The sequence below is a fragment of the Oryx dammah genome, unplaced genomic scaffold, assembly GCF_014754425.2.
Source record: "Oryx dammah isolate SB20612 unplaced genomic scaffold, SCBI_Odam_1.1 HiC_scaffold_18, whole genome shotgun sequence".
In the NCBI taxonomy this organism is placed as follows: Eukaryota; Metazoa; Chordata; class Mammalia; order Artiodactyla; family Bovidae; genus Oryx; species Oryx dammah.
The window spans coordinates 25,594,142-25,617,928 of NW_024070202.1; the positions used below are offsets into that span (position 1 = coordinate 25,594,142).

Genomic DNA, 23,787 nt, shown 5'->3' on the forward strand with positions numbered 1-23,787 from the left:
TAGTTTTCCAGTGGAATGGTTACAAAAGCCCCCAAAGGAGAGAGAAGATCTCTTCCCCAAATATTAATAGGTATGTTTACAATATAAAAGGTAACAGACACTGATCTTCCATTATGGAATTGGCATTGCAAGGGATGGGTACTCTTCCAGACATCTGCAATAGAGCCCAGTCCCATCAGCATTAGAGGGCTTTTTTCTTTTTTCCAATCTTGGGGTCATTGTTGAGAAGAAATAACTGAAACATCTGCCCCTGTGTCTACTAGTCTCTCAAAGTTTTTTCCTTGTATAATCAAGGAGAGAACAGGGTGAGAATCTTTGATAAGCATTTTCCAAAATATATGTAGCCCAGTACTTCCAAATTCTCCTGTTCTTTCATTAGGAAGAGCCAAAAAGGGATGATAAGGTAGGAGAAGTATTTGAGCAATACGTTCCCCAGCTAATAATGAAAGCGTGGTAGAAGTAGAAACCATAATCAAAATTTCCCCAACATAGTCGGAGTCTATTACCCCAGGAACTATGGTTAGACCTCTCAAAGCCGCACTGTTATGGCCTAATATTAAGCCAAAGGTGCCTTTAGGCAGTGGTCCAAATACATTTGTTTTTAATTTGTAAATGCCTCCTCCTGGTGACAAAAGAACATTCTCAGCTAGTGGCAAATCAGCAGCAGCACTCCCTGAAGTAGCAAACCGCAAGTCTGAAATCATCATTTGAGGTCCTTTTAATGAGGCACTGACTGGTAACTGTTTCTGGGAGGGAACAGGGTTGGTGTAGGCGGGACAGCAGGAGAACAGGGAGGAAAAGTCCCCAGTATTGTTCCTGGGCCCCAAGGACTTAGGCCCGCAAGACAGTTTCCCGGTATTGGGTTGCCCATTTTGCCTGTTTTAGATTTGCACTCATTAGTCCAATGAAGCCCCTTCCTGCATCAATGGCAAGGTCCAGGAGGAGTCTTATTCCTCCCAGCAAAAGATCTGTCTTTAGGAATTGCACCTTGCTCAGCTTTTAATTTCTGACATTCTCTTCTCATATGACCAGGTTTTCCACAATGGAAGCAGTTACCTCCCTTTTGTGGTTTCATAGCTCTGGCCAAGGCTGTAGCAAAGACATTAGCCTGATGCTCTGTTCCTCCTACTCCTGAGCAGGCTCTGATATATTCAGCTATAGATGCACCCTGTCCTTTTAATGGTCCCAGTATATGCTTGCATTCAGGATTTGCACTTTCAAATGCTAAAGCTTGTAATAATACCTCTGAAATTTCATCCGTCCCTACAGCTCGTTCCATAGCTACTCTCAATCTTGCTAGAAAATCAGTATATGGCTCACTGGGGCCTTGCATTGTCTTAAGGAGGGCTGGGCATGGCCAGTAGGCACTACACGACGCCATGCTTGTAAAAAGACTTGGCGGACTTGTTGTAAGTCCTGATCAGAGTATTGAGCCTGTTCTCTTAAAGCCTGATAATGGCCCTCTCCCATTAACTTGTCCTCGAGAGGACCAGGGGGATTCTTTCCTTCATTAATCTGAGCCTGCTTTCTAGCTTCTTCTTCCTACTAGCTACGAAGTTGCAACCATTGAGAACTCTCCAAGACAGCTTGGGCAATAGATTCCCAATCTAATGGAATGATTAATTTGCCTTTTCTCAATGATTCCAGCATAGCCAAAACAAAGGGAGATTGAGGACCGTATTGCGCTACTGCAGCTTTAATATCTTTAAAAAATTTATATTCCAAAGGAGTGTATTGAATATTTATCACGTTGTCATCTTGCTGTCTCTGGATGGGAAATAATTGTGGAGGATCGATAAAACCACTAGGGGGAGCAGGCAAGTCATCATCATGAAGCATAGACAAAGGAAAGGAGAACCGACAATGTTCCCTGCCCACACTGGGCCGACCAACCGCAGTGGGGAAAAGAGAAGCATAAGGAGGAGCAGAAGGCACAGATTTCTTCTCCTCCCTACGGGATTTCCACCATTCCTGGAATAGATGGGTCATTTCTTTAATCTCTTTGCCATCCTCTGATGAAACCGAAGAAACCCTTCGAATCTGATTCTGAACTATCAGATGTTTCACCAATTACAGGAGGAAGCTCATCTGTTTTCTTGCCTTCAGGCAATGCAGAAGCCCCACCAACGTTTGGCACATCCTCATAAATTGCCTCTTCCTTCACTGAACCATTAGATTTTGTCTCATTATCAGTAGATAGCAAAGTCAAAGCCTGTGTTATAGCATTACATAAAGTCCATAACTTCAAAGGGATCACATTACCCTTCTGATGTTGCTTTCTCAATTCTTTTTGAATTATTTTCCATTCCTTCAAATTTAACTGTAACTTAGTTTGATATTGAAACCAATGACAATATTTCTCCACCAAGCAAAAGAGCTCACTCAATCAACGAGTCAAGACCTTAACGCCTATGGAGTGGAGAAGTCCTTTGACTAACTCCATGTATTGTGTCCGTAATGATGATGAGGAATTCCCCATGATTTTCTGAAAGCTCCCCTGCTAGGGTGAGGAATTCCCCATGATTTTCCCAAAAGTTCCCCTGCTATGGATTTAAAATCCCCCCTGGGTTACTCACCCTTTCAGTTTCACTCGAGCCCCGCGTTGGGCGCCAGATCTTGGAGATTACGAGTGAAATGACACAAAACAAGACACACACACAAGAGACAGACACTCTGGCCAGAGGAAAAAGAACTGTGCAAGCAAGCAGGCTTGTGGTTTACTTTTATATAGCCCCCCTGGGCAGAATTCCAGACTGTATGACCAAGCCTTTTCAGTATAGCGCATGTGCATAAATGTTATCGTACAGCAAAAGGGAGTGAAAGGGAGTGAAATTTCTGCTTACTGCAGAGTCTGTCCAGAGCCCCCTTTTTTCCCCTCTTATCATAAGAAGGGAATGTTCCCTCGTTTGCAAGGGACCATTAAACTCAAGGCTATGTCCAGACTCCTTGGCAGAACGCCTCACCTGCAAGCACGTTCAGCCCAAGCAGGGAGCCCCGCCTGCGGACACATCTCCACTTTCCCTATTATGGCTGCATTAACCCTTCAATGGGTCGTAAAACTGGAGCTTCTAGCCTGACCCTGAACCAACAAATTTAATGGGTACAAGTTGTTTTTAAGGATTTGCAATGCCCCAACTCTCCTAGGTTTGCTCAAGCTATCCTGCTTCCTCCTTCATGATGCTCTCTAGGGCTTGCTTTCTCCCTGTATTGTGTAGATATTCACTACTTCTGTAGCAACTCTCTTTCTGAGTCATCTTTCTCTCATCTCCACTGATGTAATTAGTGAGAGGCAGCTGCTCTTAGGTGTACATAAACTGAAGCCTTCAAAACACTCGCTCTTGTCTCATCTTCCAGAGAGCCTGAATGAGGGAATTTTAGGTCACAGTTCATCTTTTCTAGCTTTCCTAAGAATCTGGGTCTGCTTGGATGAGTGATCTAAGCGATTTGCATGTTATACTACAGTTTCAAATGGTCTGTATGCATTTGATCTATTTGTGTTTTGGCTCATTTCTTCAAAAGTTTTTTTTAAACATGTTTAATAATGAGTGTATAATATTGCCACAATGCTAGTGTCTTTCTATTTCTGGAAGATCTAGCAGTACTTGGGTATATTCTATTTATCACAGATTACGGTAAGCATTTGATGAGAAACCTGTATATAATGCCTCACCAAGCAACTATACAAAATACAATCTGAGTTTCCACCACGTAGCAAAAACTGAATAGTTGAGAACTCTTACAAAGTAAATTTAAATAAAAATACATCTTCTGACAAAGTCATGCTTCATCATCTAAAAAGTAATGAAAATATTTATAAGAACATTTTCCACACTAAAATAAGCAAAATCATTTCAAGAAAGAGTGAGCTCATTCTTCTGTACCATAAAGATACGTTGTTTTTCCCTATCTCCCAGACAGGCAGCACATATTGCAAATTTGGTAAAGGGCACACGTGTGTGTATTTTAGGAAGGCATCAGTTCAGTTCAGTTCAGTCGCTCAGTCGTGTCCGACTCTTTGCGACCCCATGAATCCCAGCACGCCAGGCCTCCCTGTCCATCGCAAACTCCTGGAGTTCACTCAGACTCACGTCCATCAAGTCAGTGATGCCATCCAGCCATCTCATCCTCTGTCGTCCCCTTCTTCTCCTACCCCCAATCCCTCCCAGCATCAAAGTCTTTTCCAATGAGTCAATTCTTCACATGAGGTGGCCAAAGTACTGGAGTTTCAGCTTTAGCATCATTCCTTCGAAAGAAATCCCAGGGCTGATCTCCTAGAAGGATTTGTTGGATCTCCTTGCAGTCCAAGGGACTCTCAAGAGTCTTCTCCACCACCACAGTTCAAAAGCATCAATTCTTCTGTGCTCAGCCTTCTTCAGAGTCCAACTCTCACATCCATACATGACTATTGGAAAAACCATAGCCTTGACTAGACGGACCTTTGTTATTGATGTACAAAACTAGCAAGTCAAAATTTGAAAATTAAAATAATTATTTGTAATGTACAGTTTTAAATATTTGTAAAGAACGCTTTGAGCAGCAATACTTTTTTTTTGGGGGGGGTAGTTTTCACAACATGCTTTGCCTCATGAAAGTTTAGTTGGTTCCTTTAATCAGGTTTAGCTATATATATATTTATTTATGCATTTATACATGCCATACTTTGTTCCAAACACTATTTAGAGAACCACAAACCCTGTGGTAGTGCATATGAGAAATTAATGAATAAAATGAACTAGCATACATTCCTTATAATTTGGGCTCTTATGTGTTTTGGTTATCTCAGTGTAATATTAATTATCTCTCTTATGTCAACTTTGTTGAAAGAATTATATTTTACCAAATATTTAAAACCTCCTCAAAAAAGTAATCTAAATAAGATTTCACTGCATGGTTGCAAAATTCATATACACTATATATCTAGTTGCTTCTCAGGTGGCTCAGTGGTAAAGAATCCACCTGCCAGTGCAGAAGATGGGATCCATACCTAGGCGAGGAAGATCCTCTGGAGAAGGAAATGGCAGCCCACTCCAGTATCCTTGCCTGAATATTCCCATGGACAGAGGAGCCTGGCAGGCCATAGTCCATGGGATTGCAAAAGAGTCGGACATGACTAGCAACTAAACAACAACAATATATCTAGTTACAATCCAAAAAATGTAACCTATTTGGGGAAAAAAAGTGTATATAAAAATGTCAAGAACATGGAATAAAGAGGGAAAACATGAGAATGAAGATATTGTGCAAAAACAGTTATTTCTCAATATTTTAAAGTGTAGATTTTATTTCCAAGTATTGTATGCATTTTAAACTGATCCAAATGAATGCATCATGTTCACTTATTGGACAGGAACACCATATATATGAACTTAGAAATCCTAAAAGTATACTGAAATTTTTCTTTTTTTCCCCTCCTATATAATTCAGTGTATATTATTAAAATTGTTCCCTGCCGGGAGCCAGTGTGAGGAATCCCACCCGTGACAAGGTCATGCGGCAGAGATCTGATGGGCAGGGTCGAGTCAGATCTCAGGTTTTCCCCCTGGCATTTCCTGAGCATGTACCCCCCCAAAATAAGAATCTGCCTTCTTTTCCACTCTCCTGACACATTCTGGAAAAAGTCATCTCAAGGCTTTAGTCTTCTGCATTTGAAAGGGTGTTTCAATCCAAAAACCCCTCTGATGGCTTTCTAGCCTGCCTGCAGGACTCGTACAGCTGCGCATGTGATTGTTTGAGGCCTCCTGATAGCAGGAGGCACAGGAAGCTTAAAATATCCTAGGAATGTAGGGCCTTCCGAGGAGTCAAAATCATTAGAATAGGACTGATTAAAGGTTTCATTTGTTGAGCCAATACCTGCTGCCAAATTTTCATATCTTTTACTTGTTGATATAGTTGGTATATAGAAAAACAAGTAGCATTAGATCTTTGAGTTAAGTACCTTCTTTGTTATAACCCACTGCACCTTTGTTCTATAGAGATGTAACTTTAGTGCTTTAAGGAGATGCAGATTAAAGAAAAACACTTCAGGGGAAACAAAATTAACATTCATTAAGGAAGAGAGCCAAAAAGTGTTAGCAAGTCTCTTGGCCAGAAGATAATGTAAATCACCTGAGACCTTTTGTATACAAAAAGATATACAGAAAGAGTCTGGGCTGCTAATGCTACATAATTTTGTATTACCCATTGATCTCTATGTATAATCAAAAGTATAAAAGGCCTTGAAGAACAATAGAGTGGGGGCCAGTCATTGGAAGGACTGGTTTCCCCCGTGTCTCCTCTTTACTCTAATTTCAGGCTGAATTCCCATCTGGGGCGTGGAGGCTCACCATGTCTACTTACTTGTCCCGGCTTCTAAGATCCTTAAGAGAGAGAGCCCAAGGCGGGGCACTCTCCGATATTCAAATGGGCTCCAGTGGCCCAATGTAGATGGTGCAAGTTCCTTGTCTGGAACTTTATTGGTTTTCCACGTAAGCCAAGTTATTCAGCATTCTTTTCTCCACTAAATTTCCTACTACACTATTTCTTCCTAATCTAATCTTATATTAATAAATAAATAAGTTTTTTTCCCTCGCCAACGCCATCCCCGCTTCGAATTCCCTGGATCCACCGGGGCTGGACCCCGGCAGTTCCCAACTAATACCTAAGAATTTCATGTAAATTTAGGGCTATTGTAATCATAATATCAAACATGCAATAATATACTCCTTTAAATAACACATAATTATAGAATTTTTCAGAATTGTATATGTCATTTAATCTCTGGTCTGGTGCTGCTACTGCTAAGTTGCTTCAGTCGTGTCCAACTCTGTGTGACCCCATGGACAGCAGCCCACCAGGCTACCTCATCCTTGGGGTTCTCCAGGCAAGAACACTGGAGTGGGTTGCCATTTCCTTCTCCAATGCATGAAAGTGAAAAGTGAAAGTGAAGTTGCTCAGTCATGTCCGACTCTTAATGACCCCATGGACTGCAGCCTACCAGGCTCCTTCGCCAATGGGATTTTCCAGGCAAGAGCACTGGAGTGGGTTGCATTGCCTTCTTTGGTCTAGGGGTCTTTAAAGCCCCAAGGTTTTTCAACTCTGATACTACCGACCTTCTGAACTGGATCATTCTTGGTTGTGGGGGTGATATTGTGCATTTGGGGATATTTAGCAGCATCCCTGGCCTCTACACACTATATATCAGATTTCTCCCCAGAAGCAACAACTAAAAATATTTCTAGACATTGTCAAATGCTCCCTGGGGTACAAAATTGCTCCTCACTCAGAATCCCTCAAAGACAGTAAACAGAGTGATCTGTGGAAATCTAAGTCAAAACATGTTACTCTTCTATTCAAAATCTCTAACGGTTACCTATTATTTTCAGCTGAGTTCTTTCAGTAGCCTAAAGGCTCTGCACACGTTATCTGCCAGCTTACCTCTCTGACCTCAATACCTCTTCTCTTCCTAATGCACTGACCCAACAGCGCCATGTACTGTATTATCTCTGGACCTATATACACTGGCTAATCTTCAAGTATTCCTGCATAGGTATTCTCATGGCCGACTCCCTTTTCCTCATCAAGAATTTGTTCAATTCTATTACCTGCTCTGTGAGGTCTTCCTGACCAGCCCATTTGAAATATAACATTATCTCCCTGTTGGCACCCCCAATCTCCATGCTGCTTAATTTTTTCCCCATAGCATTTATCAACTGATTCCATAATACACAATTTACTTATTGTAAGTATTATTTGTTTTCTCTTTCCCTGCTAGAAAAAAAAGATAGGATTTTGTCTGTTTTTTTCATCGCTATACCACTGAATTTAACACAGTGCTGGCATGTAGTAGCTGCTCCACGAGTATTTGTTGAATGGAAAAATGTGTACATAAACATTCTAATATTTTCTCATAAATGTAATATTTCCATTTTGTCAGTGAATCACGAAAGTCATGTAATGGATTGTAAATTATCAGTTTAGGGAGGGTAACGACAATATTTTACTTAATATACTTTTTTGTTTCTTCAAAAATGGTTTCCAGGTTTTGTTTTGTCTTTTAAGCATCTGCCAAGTTGAACTTTTCTTTGCAAAGGTGCTAGTTAAGGTAAACAGAAGTTCACTTAACAGAAGCATGCTTTAGCTGAGTTAAGCAGGAAAGTAATATATTGAAATGATACTGGGTGAATATTAGGTAGTTTAGGAATCAAGTGTAGAAAATTCTTAGGATCAAAGAAGCCACGGCCACAGCCATATCACAGAATTGGCTTCCACACACACTGTTGACTTGCTGATCAGCAGGAGAAGCCCCCACCCATGCTGCTGTTTTCCTGTCCCCATTCCTCCTGCCACATTTCCACTGCAGTGGGGAATGAATGTTGCTGTCTTCTTCTCTGCCACCACCAGATTTAACACAAAACTGTCTCTACCTCTTTGCATTACTTGTTTCTGATTTTTTAAAATTAATTTTTATTGGAGTATAGTTGCTTTACAATGTTGTGTTAGTTTCTACTGTACAGCAAAGTGTACCAGCTATACAGATACATATCTCCACTCTCTTTTGGGTTTCCTTCCCATTTAGGTCACCACAGAGCACTGAGTAGAGTTCCCTGTGTTAAACAGGGGATTCTCATTAGTTACCTGTTTTATACATAGCAGTGTATGTATGGCAGTCCCAATCTCCCAATTCATCCCACCCTTTTTTCCCCCTCCCCGCTCACTGTCCATACATGTGCCATCTACATCTGTGTCTCAATTTCTCTTTGCAAATAAGATCATCTGTACCATTTTTTTAGATTCCACATATATGCATTAATAGGTGAAATTTGTTTTCTTCTTTCTGACTTACTTTACTCTGTCTCTAGGTCCATTCACATCTCTACAAATGACCCTGTTTCTTTCTTTTTATGGCTGAGTAATATTCCATTGCATATCTGTACCACATCTTTATCCATTCCTCTATTGATGGACATTTAGGTTGCTTCCATGTCCTGGCTATTGTGACTAGTGCTGCAGTGAACACTGGGGTGTGGGTGACTTTTGGAATTATGATTTTCTCTGGGTGGCATTACTAGTTCTTGATTTGAAGTTCAGAGTGGATGTGTCAGATTGCATCCTAGCCTAGTCATGTGTCCACACGTTACCTGCCAGGAAATCTAGAAAAGCAAGTATTTTGCCTAATGAGGAGTAAGTCCTAATACCCACCAAGGATCATTAGATAAAGAATTCCTTGAATTGTGGGGAGGATGATTCAGTGCTGGGAAGCTAAAAAATAATGACTAGTCTGTCCTATATTTAATAAGATAATGTTTAGAAAGATGAAAATCCAAAGAATAATACCAATAGCTACAGAATTCCTGGAAGAGTCTGGAACTCTGGATACTGAACGGGGAGCTCAGGTGTAGTTATAATCCTGCCACTAATAAGCTGATAATATTTAACAAATATTTGTCTAGAGCTCTGATTCCTCTTAGATAGTATGCACGCATGCTAAGTCAGCTCAGTCGTCTCCAACTCTTTGTGACCCTATGGGCTGTAAACTTACCAGGGTCCTTGGGAATACCAGGGTCCCAGGCAAGAATACTGGAGTGTGTTGCCCTGCCCTCCTCCAGGGGATCTTCCCAACTCAGGGACTGAACCCACATCCCTTATGTCTCCTGAATTGGCAGGTGAGTTCTTTACTACTAGCGCCACCTGGGAAGCCCCCTTATATAATATATGGGATATTTATTCTTCTTAACTAAGGGGTGTCATGATGAAGAAATTTGATGGCATATGTGAACTACTGAACAAAGAAGCACATACAGTAAGCATGGAATGTATATTAAGGACCTACTCTTTTTTTAAAAATCATTTTTAACAGAGCTATATGTATCCCTATTCAGTTCAGTTCAGTTCAGTCGCTCAGTCGTGTCCGACTCTGTGACCCCATGAATCGCAGCACGCCAGGCCTCCCTGTCCATCACCAACTCCCAGAGTTCACCCCAACTCATGAGCATTGAGTCGGTGATGCCATCCAGCCATCTCATCCTCTGTCGTCCCCTTCTCCTCCTGCCCCCAATCCCTCCCAGCATCAAGGTCTTTTCCAATGAGTCAACTCTTCGCATGAGGTGGCCAAAGTACTAGAGTTTCAGCCTCAGCATCAGTAATTCCAATATACACCCAGGACTGGTCTCCTTCAGAATGGACTGGTTGGATCTCCTTGCAATCCAAGAGACTTGCAAGAGTCTTCTCCAGCACCACAGTTCAAAAGCATCAATTCTTCGGCGCTCAGTTTCTTCACAGTCCAACTCTCACATCCATACATGACCACTGGAAAAACCATTGCCTTGACTAGACGGACCTTTGTGGGCAAAGTAATATTTTTGCTTTTGAATATGCTATCTAGATTGGTCATAACTTGCCTTCCAAGGAGTAAGCATCTTTAAATTTCATGGCTGCAATCACCATCTGAAGTGATTTTGGAGCCCCCCAAAATAAAGTCTGACACTGTTTCCACTGTTTCCCCACCTATTTGCCATGCAGTGATGGGACCAGATGCCATGATCTTCATTTTCTGAATGTTGAGCTTTAAGCCAACCCTTTCACTCTCCTCTTTCACTTTCATCAAGAGGCTTTTTAGTTCCTCTTCACTTTCTGCCATGAGGGTGGTGTCATCTGCATATCTGAGGTGATTGATATTTCTCCCAGCAATCTTGATTCCAGCTTGTGCTTCTTCCAGCCCAGCATTTCTCATGATGTACTCTGCATAGAAGTTAATTAAGCAGGGTGACAATATATAGCCTTGATGTACTCCTTTTCCTCTTTGGAACCAGTCTGTTGTTCCATGTCCAGTTCTAACTGTTGCTTCCTGACCTGCATATAGGTTTCTCAAGAGGCAGGTCAGGTGGTCTGGTATTCCCATCTCTTTCAGAATTTTCCACAGTTTATTGTGATCCACAGAGTCAAAGGCTTTGGCGTAGTCAATAAAGCAGAAATAGATGTTTTTCTGGAATGCTCTTGCTTTATTGATGATCCAGTGGATGTTGGCAATTTGATCTCTGGTTCCTCTGCCTTTTCTAAAACCAGCTTGAGTATCCCTATTATAATAGTTTAAAGAATTAGCTAATTCTATACATTAGCAACATTTCTGCACACTCTGCCCTTGTTTGTTAGCCCCCAGATGCAACAACTTTCAGTTTTATAAGTAATCTTTTGTTGTTTAGCTGCATATCTCAAAGTCACAGGCTGGTATTGCTGCCACTTGATTTTTCCCATTTAGACAATAGCTATTGCGTTTCCACAAAAATGAGGATTTACTGCTTTGTCTTTCCTTCCTCCACTTACATATTTTCCATACACAAGCATACTTTCCATTTCCCATTCCCCTAATGTGGCAGTATTGTGATTTTGGTTAAATCAATATTCACTGGCTGTTATATGACAACCCATGCTCTTCAGAGCTAAGCCATGTGTTAAGCTCTAGCTATTTCCCCTTTATTGTATTTCCTCTACTTCCCTGGATTTTATTTTCTTTGATTTGTTAAGTAGTTTTTTTGTTCTGGGTTGAATTGTTTCCCTGCCCCAAAATTTATATGTTGAAGTTCTAGACCCCACTGTCTCAGAATGGGACTGTATTTGGATATAGGGCCTTTATGAAAGTGAAAGTCACACAGTCGTGTCCGATTCTGTGATCCCATGGACTGTAGCCCGCCAGGCTCCTCTGTCCATGGAATGGGTTGCCGTTTCTTTCTCCAGGGGATTTTCCTGACCCAGGGATTGAACCCGGGTCTCCTATGTTGCAGGCAGATTCTTAACCAATTGAGCTACTAGGGAAGCTGCTGCTGCTGCTGCTGCTGCTGCTGCTGCTGCTAAGTGGCTTTAGTCGTGACCGACTCTGTGCGACCCCATAGACGGCAGCCCACCAGGCTCCCCCATCCCTGAGATTCTCCAGGCAAGAACACTGGAGTGGGTTGCCATTTCCTTCTCCAATGCATGAAAGTGAAAAGTCAAAGTGAAGTCGCTCAGTCGTGCCCGACTCTTAGCGACCCCATGGACTGTAGCCCACCAGGCTCCTCCGTCCATGGGATTTTCCAGGCAAGAGTACTGGAGTGGGGTGCCCTTGCTACTAGGACCTTTATAGAGGTAATGAAGTTAAGATGGCGACATTAGGGTGGGCCCTGATCCAGTGTGACTGATGTCATCATAGAAGAGGAGATTAGGATACAGAGGGAGAGAAGAGAGAGAGCAAGAGTGAGAGTGAAAATGCGAGGGAGGAGGGAGAGGGTCAGAGGGGAAGAGACAAGGAGAAAAAGACAAGGAGGAGCAGAGAGAGAAAGAGAATAGACGTGTGCATACAGACAGAAAGTCACATGAAGGTATCAGAAGGTGGCCATGTACAAGGAGAGAGGCCTCAAAATGTAACCAGTCTTGCCAGAACCTTGATCTTGGACTTTAGCCTCCAGAGCTATGAGGAAATAAATTTCTGTTGTTTAAGACACCCAGTCTGTGATATTTGTTATACAACCCAAACAAATGAATATACTTTTTATTAGTTACTATTACTTATTCAACCCAAACTCTCTCCCAGTTGACCAAATCTATTCAACGAATCATTCAGTAGCTTTTATTTCTCGAAGAAGTATGCCCAGAACCTTCTGACATGCCCCACTCTGGACTTCCTGCAATGTGTCCCTCTGTGCACAATTTTAATTGCCCTTCATAGCCATACCAGGGACTCCCTTTGCCCCCTCTCATTTCTTGTATTGTGTGTCTTGCATTTTTCTGAACTGCATTCTCCAGTGGCTTAGGGAGAAAGTGTTCCATGTGGTAATTTTTTTTTAAAGATTGTGTATGCCTGCAATTGTGTATATTCAGTGTTCATATTTGGACAAATATTTTGGCTCATTGGATTGGTAGAATTCTAAGTTAGAGATAAGGCATCACTCCACTGTTCTGTATTTTTTTCAGTGTAACTTTTGAGGAGTATGAAGCCATTCTTCGTTCTGATTCCTGATCCTTGAATATGATGTGTGTGTGCACATGTGAGCATATGTGTTCTGTCTGGAGGACAGTGTTCTGACATTTTACAGTGATGTGCTTTGGTACAGGCCTGTTTTCAACCATTGTGGTGAGCTTGGGGAAATTACAGTCAAGAAACTCATATCTTTCCATTTGGGGAATTTTTCTTGGAGTGTATTGTTGATTTCTTTCTCTTTTATGTCCACCATTCTCTTTCTGGAACTCCTACAGAAATGTCGAACTACTGAACTGGCTCTCTAATTTTCTTTTATTTTCTCCATTTTCTATTTTTTTGGTCAGGTTGCTCTACTTTCTGAGAATTTCTTCAACATTCTCTTCCAACTCTTTTATTACATTTTAGACTACATTCATGTTTTTAATTTCCAAGGTCTCTTTTACCCCCTCTAAATGTTATTATTATATTATCTTTATATATAACAGGATTAAACTATAAAGACCTGGCTGCCCACATTCTGAGAGCCAAGCTGGGAAAAGAGGGCTTGGAACCCTCAACAGATAGTGTACATACATTCCCTTAATCTTTCAGCTTTCAGTGGGAACCTCTGTCTTTCTAGTGGCTACTTGACCAGGAACTCTTGTCTTAAAAGAGTTCCCTTTAAAAAGTCCCTCATTCCATCCAGGGAATGAATCTCTAGTCTTTTGAGGTGGTAGGGGAGAGGTCCAGTTGCCATGTGGTTATACTGGGAACATTATTGAGAAATAGAATTCCTCTGCTCAGTTAATCCTCTCCTCTTTATCCTCACATCCAGTCTTTGAGCCTTTTTAGAATTTTGTGGTATAAATATAAGATTGTTTTCTGGTTTAGAATTTGACTTTCTTGTTTCTATTAATTCTATTACCCCTAGATCATATACTTTCCAAAACCATATTGCTATGGTCTAATTTTCTGTTCTCCCTCTCTTTATGAATATACATCTTTTGAAACAATTATTTTATTGTCATTTTAGATAAATATTTGGCTGGAAAAAATTAAATCTGTGTTTATAATATAAACTTTTAACCAGAAGTCATTTTCCTCACCAGCAATCATGTGCATAATTCTTAAGTTTCCTTCCAAGTCTGTGATCTTGTTTTACAACAATAGACATTTTTTGAAGACACTCTTTATATTGATGGCATCATTCAGATTTAGTGAACATAGTCTCTAAAACTGATTTTGCAAGCTGTATCCTAGGGAGCCATTACGGAACATAATTCGAGAGACACTCGGAAATCTTCTCAGAGCACAATACCTATTCAGACTGACCTGAAAGTCAACAATTAGAGAGTCGTCGATCACAATCCTCTAACTGAAAAGAAATAGCAGGGCTTCCCTGATGACTCAGTAAAGAATCTACCTGCAATACAGGAGACATGGGTTTGATCCCTGGGTCAGGATGATCCCCTAGAGAAGGAAATGGCAACCCATTCCAGTATCCTTGCCTGGAGAATCCCATGGACAGAGGAGCCTGGCAGGCTACAGTCCATGGTGTTACAAAAAAGTCGGACATTACTTTGTGACTAACAGGAACAGCAGCAACTACTAGCAGACAGTGTTCTAAGAGAAAGGGGTAAAATAGAGAACAAAATAGTTTAAAAGAAACACCTTTGGGATGGCTATCTTAAGCCTTATCAACAATATAGCAGTTTACCTCTACCAATCTGCAGAAATGGGATTCTAGAGCATGTTGAAAGGGCTTGAAGTGGGGTGTTCAGGGGTAAGAGGATGCTGGGAAAAAGGAATGCTGAAAAGCAACGTGGAGGAAACCAAGAGCAAGTGCATTTACTTGCATATTACTTTGCTTCACACCAATGTTGGGAGGTTCTTTTAGTTTGGACTGATTGGCAATCAGATGCATCTGTCTAGTTTCTGCTGGAAGGTCATTGATAAAACTGGAGAAAAACTTCCTAAGGGTTGGAGACATGAGAGGACAGTGCCTGGGACCCAAAGTTAGCCTGAGATAGGGGCAGCCAGAATGGAGCAATTTTTGAGAGAAACCCAGATCCCTTGAGAGATTTAAGATTAGATCAGGTGGATGGGGCAAGTCAAGCCAGTGACTCAAGCTGCATCTGGGAATGAGCTTCACAGCTCAGCTTCCTACCCTGGGTGGTAATAAAGTTCAATGGTTCCCAGCAAGGACTCTGGAGTCTGGGCCAAACTTCAGTTCCTCTATATACTAGCTGTGTAGCCCTGTGAACAAGTTACTCAACCTCTCTGTGTCTGTCTTATTGCTTAAATAAGGTAATTTTATTTGTGCATGCATGCTAAATTGCCTCTGCCATGTCTGACTCTTTGCGACCCCATGGACTGTTGCCTGCCAGGCTCTTCTGTTCATGGGGTTCTCCAGGCAAGAATACTGGAGTGAGTTGCCATGCCCTCCTCCAGGGGATCATCCCTATCCAGGTATCAAACCCACATCTCTTATGTCTCCTGTGTTGGCAGGCAGGTTTTTTTTAACCATTAGAGCCACCTGGGAAGCCCATATATCTATGTAAATATCACATATATATGTATCTTCAGAAGACATTAGTACTTTGCCATATGTGTATATATTTAGAATTATTATAGTTCTCTTCTTTTTTCTTATTTGATGCCAACTATTTTGGGGTACATTTTAAACATGTTTTTGGTTTATTGCTGACATAGTAGAAAAAATAATTGTGGAATATTTTTTATTACTCCATATTTTCCATTACTCAAACTAATAATATTTTCCATTAGTTGAAATTATATTCAAGTTAATGTCTTCTGGATGGTTTATATAGAAACTCCCCCAATTTAATGAACCACTTGATGGACTATATGCCAACTTTTGATCTGAGAATCAGACAGTCTTGGGTTTGAACCCTTGCTCTGTTATCTTGAGAAAATGTTTAACTTCTCTAAGCCTCAGTTTCCTCCTAAGTAAAAAAAGTAAAGAAATAAAACAAATACCATGGGCTACTGTAAGAGTCAGATGATGTTGGTGAAAACATCTAGCTTAGTTCCTGGGTCATAATAAATGTTTAAAAGATATGACTTTTCCCTTGAGTCTAAATCAGTAGTTCCCAATCAGGAATGACTTTGCAACCCCTCTCCCACCTCACACATAGAAGGGGAATATGCGACAATGTTTGGAGACATTTTCTATTTTCACAGCTGGGGTGTGTGTGCTACTGACTTCTAGCAGATAGAAGTTAGGGATGCTGCCAACCATACTACAATCCACAGAGCAATTCTACCAACCCCAACAAAGATTTATCTGGCCTCAAATGCCGATAGTTGGAAAGGTTACCAAGTCCTGCCCTAAAAGTATGCCTCCTTAATTTTAAAATCATGCTGGCATAAAAATTTCCCCACTAGTGCATCAGTGGTTACCCATAAGAGCTTTATCTTAAATGTAAGTGCCCTCCACTCTATCAAAAGTAATAATGGTTAGGAAGTAAATAATAGCAGCATTGTTTATTGACCACTTGCTATGTGCCAAACCATGAGCCAAGATATTTTGGTCTTGTTTAGTCACTAAGTTGCATCTGACTCTTCGCCACTCTGTGGACTGCAGTATGCCAGGCTTCCCTGTCCTTTACTATCTCCTGGAGTTTGCTCAAACTTATGTCCACTTAATCATGATGAGTGATGCCATCCAACCATCTCAGCCTCTGTCTCTCCCTTCTCCTCTTGCCCTTAATCTTTCCCAGCATCAGAGTCTTTTCCAATGAGTCGGCTCTTCACATCAGATGGCCAAAGTATTGGAGCTTCAGCATCAGTCCTACCAATGAATATTCAGGACTGAGTTCCTTTAGGATTGACTGGTTGGATCTTCTTGCTGTCCAAGAGACTCTCAAGAGTCTTCTCCAGTGCTCAGCCTTCTTCATGGCCCATCTGTCACATCTGTACATGACTACTGGAAAAACTGTGACTATGTGGGCCTTTGTCAGCAAAGTGATGTTTCTGCTTTTGAATATGCTGTCTAGGTTTATCATATCTTTTCTTCCAAGGAGCAAATGTCTTGAATTTCATGGCTGCAGTCACTATCCACAGTAATTTTGGAACCCCAAATCTGTCATTGTTTCCACTTTTTCCCCATTTATTTGCCATGATGGGATTGGATCCCATGATCATAGTTTTTTGAAAGATGAGTTTTAAGCCAGCTTTTCACTCCCCTTTTTCACTCTCATCAAGAGGCTCTTTAGTTCCTCTTTGCTTTCTGCCATTAGAGTGGTATCATCTGCATACCTGAGGTTTTGATATAATTTGTCACATTCTAATATAAATTTTATGGCAATCCTTAAAATTGGTAGTGTAGATTTTTCTAAGTGGAAACTTGTAAAAATGTTTTACTTTAACAATGGTTTGAATGTCAAAATAATAAGCAAGTCTTTCAGCTCCCATTCCTGGATCTTAACTTCAGCAGCTTGGTACACTGCAATGTCTATAAGGTCCTGTGAATTTTACCTTGGAACTATCTCTCAATTTCCTCTACTTTGGTCTTCTTCCACTGTCATTACTGTACTCTGGGATCCGTATATTCTTTTGAATTAGCATAACACCATTTTTGTTAATCTCTTGTCATTATTGTCTCTTCTAAACAGTACTCTTTCCTGCCATTTTCTTTGCAAAATAAAACTGGTCAATAACACTTCTCTGTACAAAATCTTTTAATAGTTTCCCAGGTCGTCATGACCTGGCTTTATCTCCTTTCACTCCATTTCCCCCAAATCATTTCATCCCAACAAGTAATGCAATCTTAAAATTCCAATAATCATGGTTCAAAGACGTTAACGCTCTTGAGAAAATTATTATTCTATAATCAAGATGAAATGGTTTGAGTTTATTAATATTCTTATGTTAATGCATAATACAAGAGAAATTAAAACCTCAACTAACTAGTAATGTTCTGTCAATGTTGGGCAGGCAACCGGAGGGAAAAAAAGAGAAGAAAAAGTCATGATTTGCCCTGGTGTTCTCTTTCCATGCTGATGTTAAGTGTGGCTATCATTAGATTAGGGATTGGTGAGGGGAAGGACAAAAAGGTAATGAGTGGCTGTCAGGAGGTTAGCAGGAAGAGTGGAAAGGATAGGAAGCAATGGGGATGCACTCCTCACTGTTCAATGGTCTCTCCTACTTGGCACAAACTTGGCTCCTCTCAAAAAGCTGAAGTGAAATTACTAGTGTTTCTCCTTCCCAAGTGCTGATGTAATTAGGTACAGATAAGACTGAGAGGCAATGAGGTTGAGCAGGACATGTGCATTTTATAGATTCATAATCTGGGACTGCTGCAAATATAAGAAAAAAGCTAAATTCGCTAAGGAAGCCCATTTTCAAACTTTGAATATAAATCCAAAATAGCTTTTCTGAGTTGTGAGAGGGCATGAGTAAAATTTCTAATAAAACCTCACTAAGTCACATAAGTTGGCATCTGTCTACCTGAATCAATCCATCAAAAGTTAAAACAGTTTTATTTAACTGATGGCAGTATTTCCTGTGATAGATTTTAATAGACATATAAAACTAATTTACAATCATGAGCACTTATTTCTGTATATATAAACCAGTAAGCACTTGGTCAAAACTGTTTCATGAGATTCTTCTCCCTGCTATGTCCTGTATTAAGCTGTAAAGTGAGGATTATTCACATTTAACTTAAGCACTGCTTTTAGAACTTATCTGCCCCACCCTGTGACTCTACCATGTCTCATCCTCATAACTCAAACAAATCTGTCAAATTTTATCAGGGTTATAAAGTCAATATATATATTTTTTAAGTAGTGGGATTCTCCTTGCAGGATAACAAACATTTCTGAATTCAGATCAGAGCTAAGGTTCATTAGAGGAATTATCAAGAGTGCTTTTGACTATTTCCAATTCATATTGCACACCAAATTTCTAATCTCATCTTGAAAGTAAGATCCCACTGCACCATGTAGTTAGGAGAATGGAGAGATGGGAAGGATCAGAGACTGAGGAAACATGGTTTCTTTCCTTAAGGAAGACACAAAACCAGTGATCAAGTGATTGCACAAGTCTAAGAAAGTGTTGGATGTGGTCAAGAAAAGGAAGGTTCATGGGATTCGGAGTTATCAGGAACGGACTTATTAAAGAAAGATGAGCTGTAAAGTAAGAGGATTGTGCTGTACCTTGTCCGCTCCTTGGAAATGGTGGCCAGTTGAGCTGTTAGCCCTGGGTCTGATCTCCTGAATGTATTCAGATTACAGAGTCCTTGGCTCAACTGAGATCTATTGACATGAAGGACAGAGAGCCCGAGAAGATGAGATGGCTCAGAGACTGGGGCATAAAGAAAGAGAATTCAGAATTAGGCCTTCTTGGGGGAGGGGGAACAGTGGTGAGAGGGGGAAAGTATACCTCAGCGGAAGGGCGGGTGGGTGGCATGTAGAGCATTTAACTACTGAATTAAGCCATCTCTCAGGAAATCTGACTCAAAGTCCTGGTGCAGGTGGAAGTTTAGAGAAACAAAATGTGGGTCAAAACAAAGCAAGAAGACAGCAGTGAGATGCAAAGAGATCAAAGAATGGTCTCAATGAATCTCTAGAGCAGTGGAAACGTGTTGTGGCAGCCTGCTCAGGCATGGTGGGAGAGGCATTGCCAGCCTAGGGCAGATCCTTGAGAATAATCAGAAATGTACCAGGAAGAAAAGCCATTCAGGCAAAGAGAAATCATGACTCATACACAGATGCAGAAACGGCTTAGCATTATCTGAGGAGGGAGCCCTTGGCACATAATAGCCACTTAATAATATGTGATGGTGAATCAGTGGATATATGGAGCAAAATCCAGTGCTATGACATGGAGCAGAACTATAGGAAAGGTTGTTGAAGCAAAGGGCTGGACAAGATTCCAGAAGCTTTGAAAACCACACAGTTTAGAGGAGATGTGGTAAGAAAACTTTGTATTAAGTCAGCTAGTCCAGTTCAGTCACTCAGTTGTGTCTGACTCTTTGCAGCCCCATGGACTGCAGCACGCTAGGCCTCCCTGTCCATCATCACCTTCCAGAGCTTGCTCAAACTCATGTCCATTACGTCGGTGATGCCATCCAACCATGTCCTCCTCTGTCATCCCCTTCTCCTCCTACCTTCAATCTTTCCCAACATCAGGGTCTTTTCCAAGAAGTCAGTTCTTAATATCAGATGGCCAAAGTATTGGAGTGTCAGCTGTAACATCAGTCTTTCCAATGAATATTCAGGACTGATTTCCTTTAGGATGGACTGTTTGGCTCTCCTTGCAGTCCAAGGGGCTCTCAAGAGTCTTCTCCAACACCACAGTTCAAAAGTATCAGCTCTTTGGCACTCAGCTTTCTTTATAGTGCAACTCTCACATCCATACATGACTACTGGAAAAACCAAAGCTTTGACTAGACAGACCTTTGGTGGCCAAGTAACGTCTCTGTTTTTTAATATGCTGTCTAGGTTGGTCATAGCTTTTCTTCCAAGGAACAAGTGTCTTTTAATTTCATGGCTATAGTCACCATCTGCAGTGATTTTGGAGCCAAAAAAAAAAAAAAAAATAAAGTCTCTCACTGTTTCCATTGTTTCCCCATCTGTTTGCCATGAACTGAAGACCAGATGCCATGATCTTAGTTTACTGAATGTTGAGCTTTAAGCCAACCTTTCATTCTCCTCTTTCACTTTCATCAAGAGGCTCTTTATTTCTTCTTCGCTTTCTGCCATAAGGGTGGTGTCATCTGCATGTCTGAGGTTATTGATATTTTCCCCTGCAATCTTGATTCCAGCTGGTGCTTCATCCAGTCCAGCGTTTCTCATGATGGACTCTGCATATAAGTTAAATAAGCAGGGTGACAGTATACAGCCTTGATGTACTCCTTTCCTGATTTGGAACCAGTCTGTAGTTCCATGTCCAGTTCTAACTGTTGCTTCCTGACCTGTATACAGATTTATCAGGAGGCAGGTCAGGTGCTCTGGTATTCCCATCTCTTTCAGAATTTTCCACAGTTTGTTGTGATCCACACAGTCAAAGGCTCTGGCATAGTCAATAAAGCAGAAGTAAATATTTTTCTGGAACTTTCTTGTTTTTTTGATGATCCAACAGATGTTGGCAATTTGATCTTTGGTTCCTCTGCCCTTTCTAAATCCAGCTTGACCATCTGGAATTTCACAGTTCACGTACTGTTGAAGCCTGGCGTGGAGAATTTTGAGCATTACTTTGCTAGCGTGTGAGATTAGTGCAATTGTGTGGTAGTTTGAGCATTCTTTGGCATTGCCTTTCTTTGGGATTGGAATGAAAACTGACCTTTTCCAATCCTGTGGCCACACACTCTTTTTATCACATGTACCTTCAAAGGCAATTCAGTAGCCCAGGCAAGAAGTTGCAGATAATTAATGAAAACAGCAAATGTTAGCTCCTAACTAAATTTATATATGTGCATATAATTATGTATAATTTTTGTAGAAAGTATATTGTTCTCTAACTCTCATTTTCAGCTCCATGGAATAACATTTCTAACCAGAAACTATTGTCTGGCAGAGCTATATCTAAACAACAATGCAATATTTGATATAGAAGGTATGTCTTAAATTTTCTCTTTTAATTGAATAGATTTTCAATTAAATAATAACTTTCAACTATGGTATTGCTGAGGAGGACATGGCAACCCACTGCAGTATTGTTGCCTGTAGAATCCCATGGACAGAGAAGCCTGGTGGACTACAGTCCATAAGAGCTACAGTACAAAGAGTTGGACATAACTGAAGCGATTTAACACATACACATGCATAGTAATGCTAATGGCGTGGAAAAATCTGTTTTAACATTTCCGTTGAAAATATATGATAGAAACTGTTAATTTTTAATGTTCTTATGTATGTTTCATTTAAGATGTGCTGTTTAATTATGGTGGCTCAGACGGTAAAGCGTCTGCCTACAAGGCAGGAGACCCGGGTTCAATCCCCGGGTTGGGAAGATCCCCTGGAGAAGGAAATGGTAACCCACTCCAGTGTTCTTGCCTGGAGAATCCCATGGATGGAGGAACCTGGTGGGCTACAGTCCATGGGGTCGCAAAGAGTCGGACACGACTGAGCGACTTCACTTAGCTCAATATTATCATACATCTTATCCAAGATGTTAAAGAATCTTTTTTTTTAACATAAAAATTTTGCCATTCTACTGCATCGTTGGACATAAACTAGATATTGTGAAAGCAAAATTTTTAACAATGTTTGGGAGCATTAATAAAAATAATGACTTCATACATAATCTTAAATGTTTTTACTGGTTATATTTTTACCCAGTCAAATCTGTGTTTCCCTCTGAGTTAATTTTGTATCTGCAACAATCTCTAAACTGATAATTACAAGCCAGGTATTAAAGTACTTGCTATACTATTATCATGAGATACAAAGAGGTGTAGTACAAAACATTTTTCTTCATTTAAAAAAATGTTTTAAATCTTACAAAAATATTTTATTTTTTTCAGGCCTGCACTATTTGCCTTCATTGCATATACTCCTGCTACATCACAATGAGTTAATAAACCTTGATGCAACAGTAAAAGAATTAAAGGGGATGCTAAATCTGAAGACCTTAAGTATTAATCTGCACTTTATATGTCTGTAACTTAAAGTGATAACACACTATTTTGTGTTTTGAATTTAAATTAGATCAGTGTTTTTAACAAAACTACTTAGATGTTCCTGAAAACAAGACTAGATCTTAATCTCTTTAAAAATACATTTTCAAAAGAACAATAGGTAGAAAAAACTTTTGTGAAATGATACAGTATGAAAATGACGAAAGTGACCAAAAAAAATGTTACATGTTACATCTGTGTTTTTGGTTTTTACCTCAAAAGGAAGTTTTGGCATTTATTATATGATTCCACTTGTTCATATAAATGTCCAGAATGGGCACATTGATCAAGATAGCAACACTGAGAGGTAATGTTTTTAAATAGATTGGTGTTTAACCCAGGGTTGGGGGATGAGGGTCTGTGGAGTAATAGCCCGGCATTTCTTTTTGGGGTGATGAAAATGTTCTAAAATTGAAGGTGGTAATGGTTGCACATCATGCAAAATACCAGCCTGGAATGAAGCACAAGCTGGAATCAAGACTGCTGGGAGAAATGTCAGTAACCTCAGATATGCAGATGACACCACCCTTATGGCAGAAGTGAAGAGGAGCTAAAGAGCCTCTTGATGAAAGTGAAAGAAAAGAGTGAAAAAGTTGGCTTAAAACTCAACATTCAAAAAATGAAGATCATGGCATCCAGTCCCATCACTTCACAGCAGATAGATGGAGAAACAATGGAAACAGTGACAGACTATGTTCTTGGGCTCCAAAATCCCTGCAGATGGTGACTGCAGCCATGAAATTAAAAGATGCTTGCTCCTTGGAAGGAAAGCTATGACCAGCCTAGACAGCATATTAAAAAGCAGAGACATTACTTTGCCAACAAAGGTCAATTTAGTCAAAGCTGTGGCTTTTTCAGTAGTCACGTATGGATGTGAGAGTAGGACCATAAAGAAAGCTGAGTGCTGAAAAATTAATGCTTTTGAACTGTGGTGTTGGAAAGGACTCTTGAGAGTCCCTTGGACTGCAAGGAGATCAAACCAGTCCATCCTAAAGGAAACCAGTCCTGAATATTCATTGGTAGGACTGATGCTGAAGCTGAAGCTCCAATATTTTGGCTACCTAATTTGAAGAACTGACTCATTGGACAAGACCCTGATGCTGGGAAAGACTGAAGGCAGGAGGAGAAGGTGACAACAGAGGATGAGTTAGTTGGATGGCATCATTGACTCAATGGACATGAGTTTGAGCAAATCCTGGGAGATAGTGAAGGGCAGGGAAGCCTAGCATGCTGC

At 40.5% G+C, this 23,787-nt stretch overlaps 1 protein-coding gene across 1 annotated transcript in view; it reads left to right on the forward strand.

The window, feature by feature from the left end:
• Positions 1-23,787, forward strand: part of LRRC72 (leucine rich repeat containing 72) — an 80,616-nt gene that overhangs the window by 41,953 nt on the left and 14,876 nt on the right. Inside the window, exons 5-6 of the mRNA XM_040260952.1 lie at positions 21,409-21,490; positions 22,401-22,511. Of these exons, the coding sequence (XP_040116886.1) occupies positions 21,409-21,490; positions 22,401-22,511 (193 nt within the window). The remainder of the gene's footprint in view (positions 1-21,408; positions 21,491-22,400; positions 22,512-23,787) is intronic.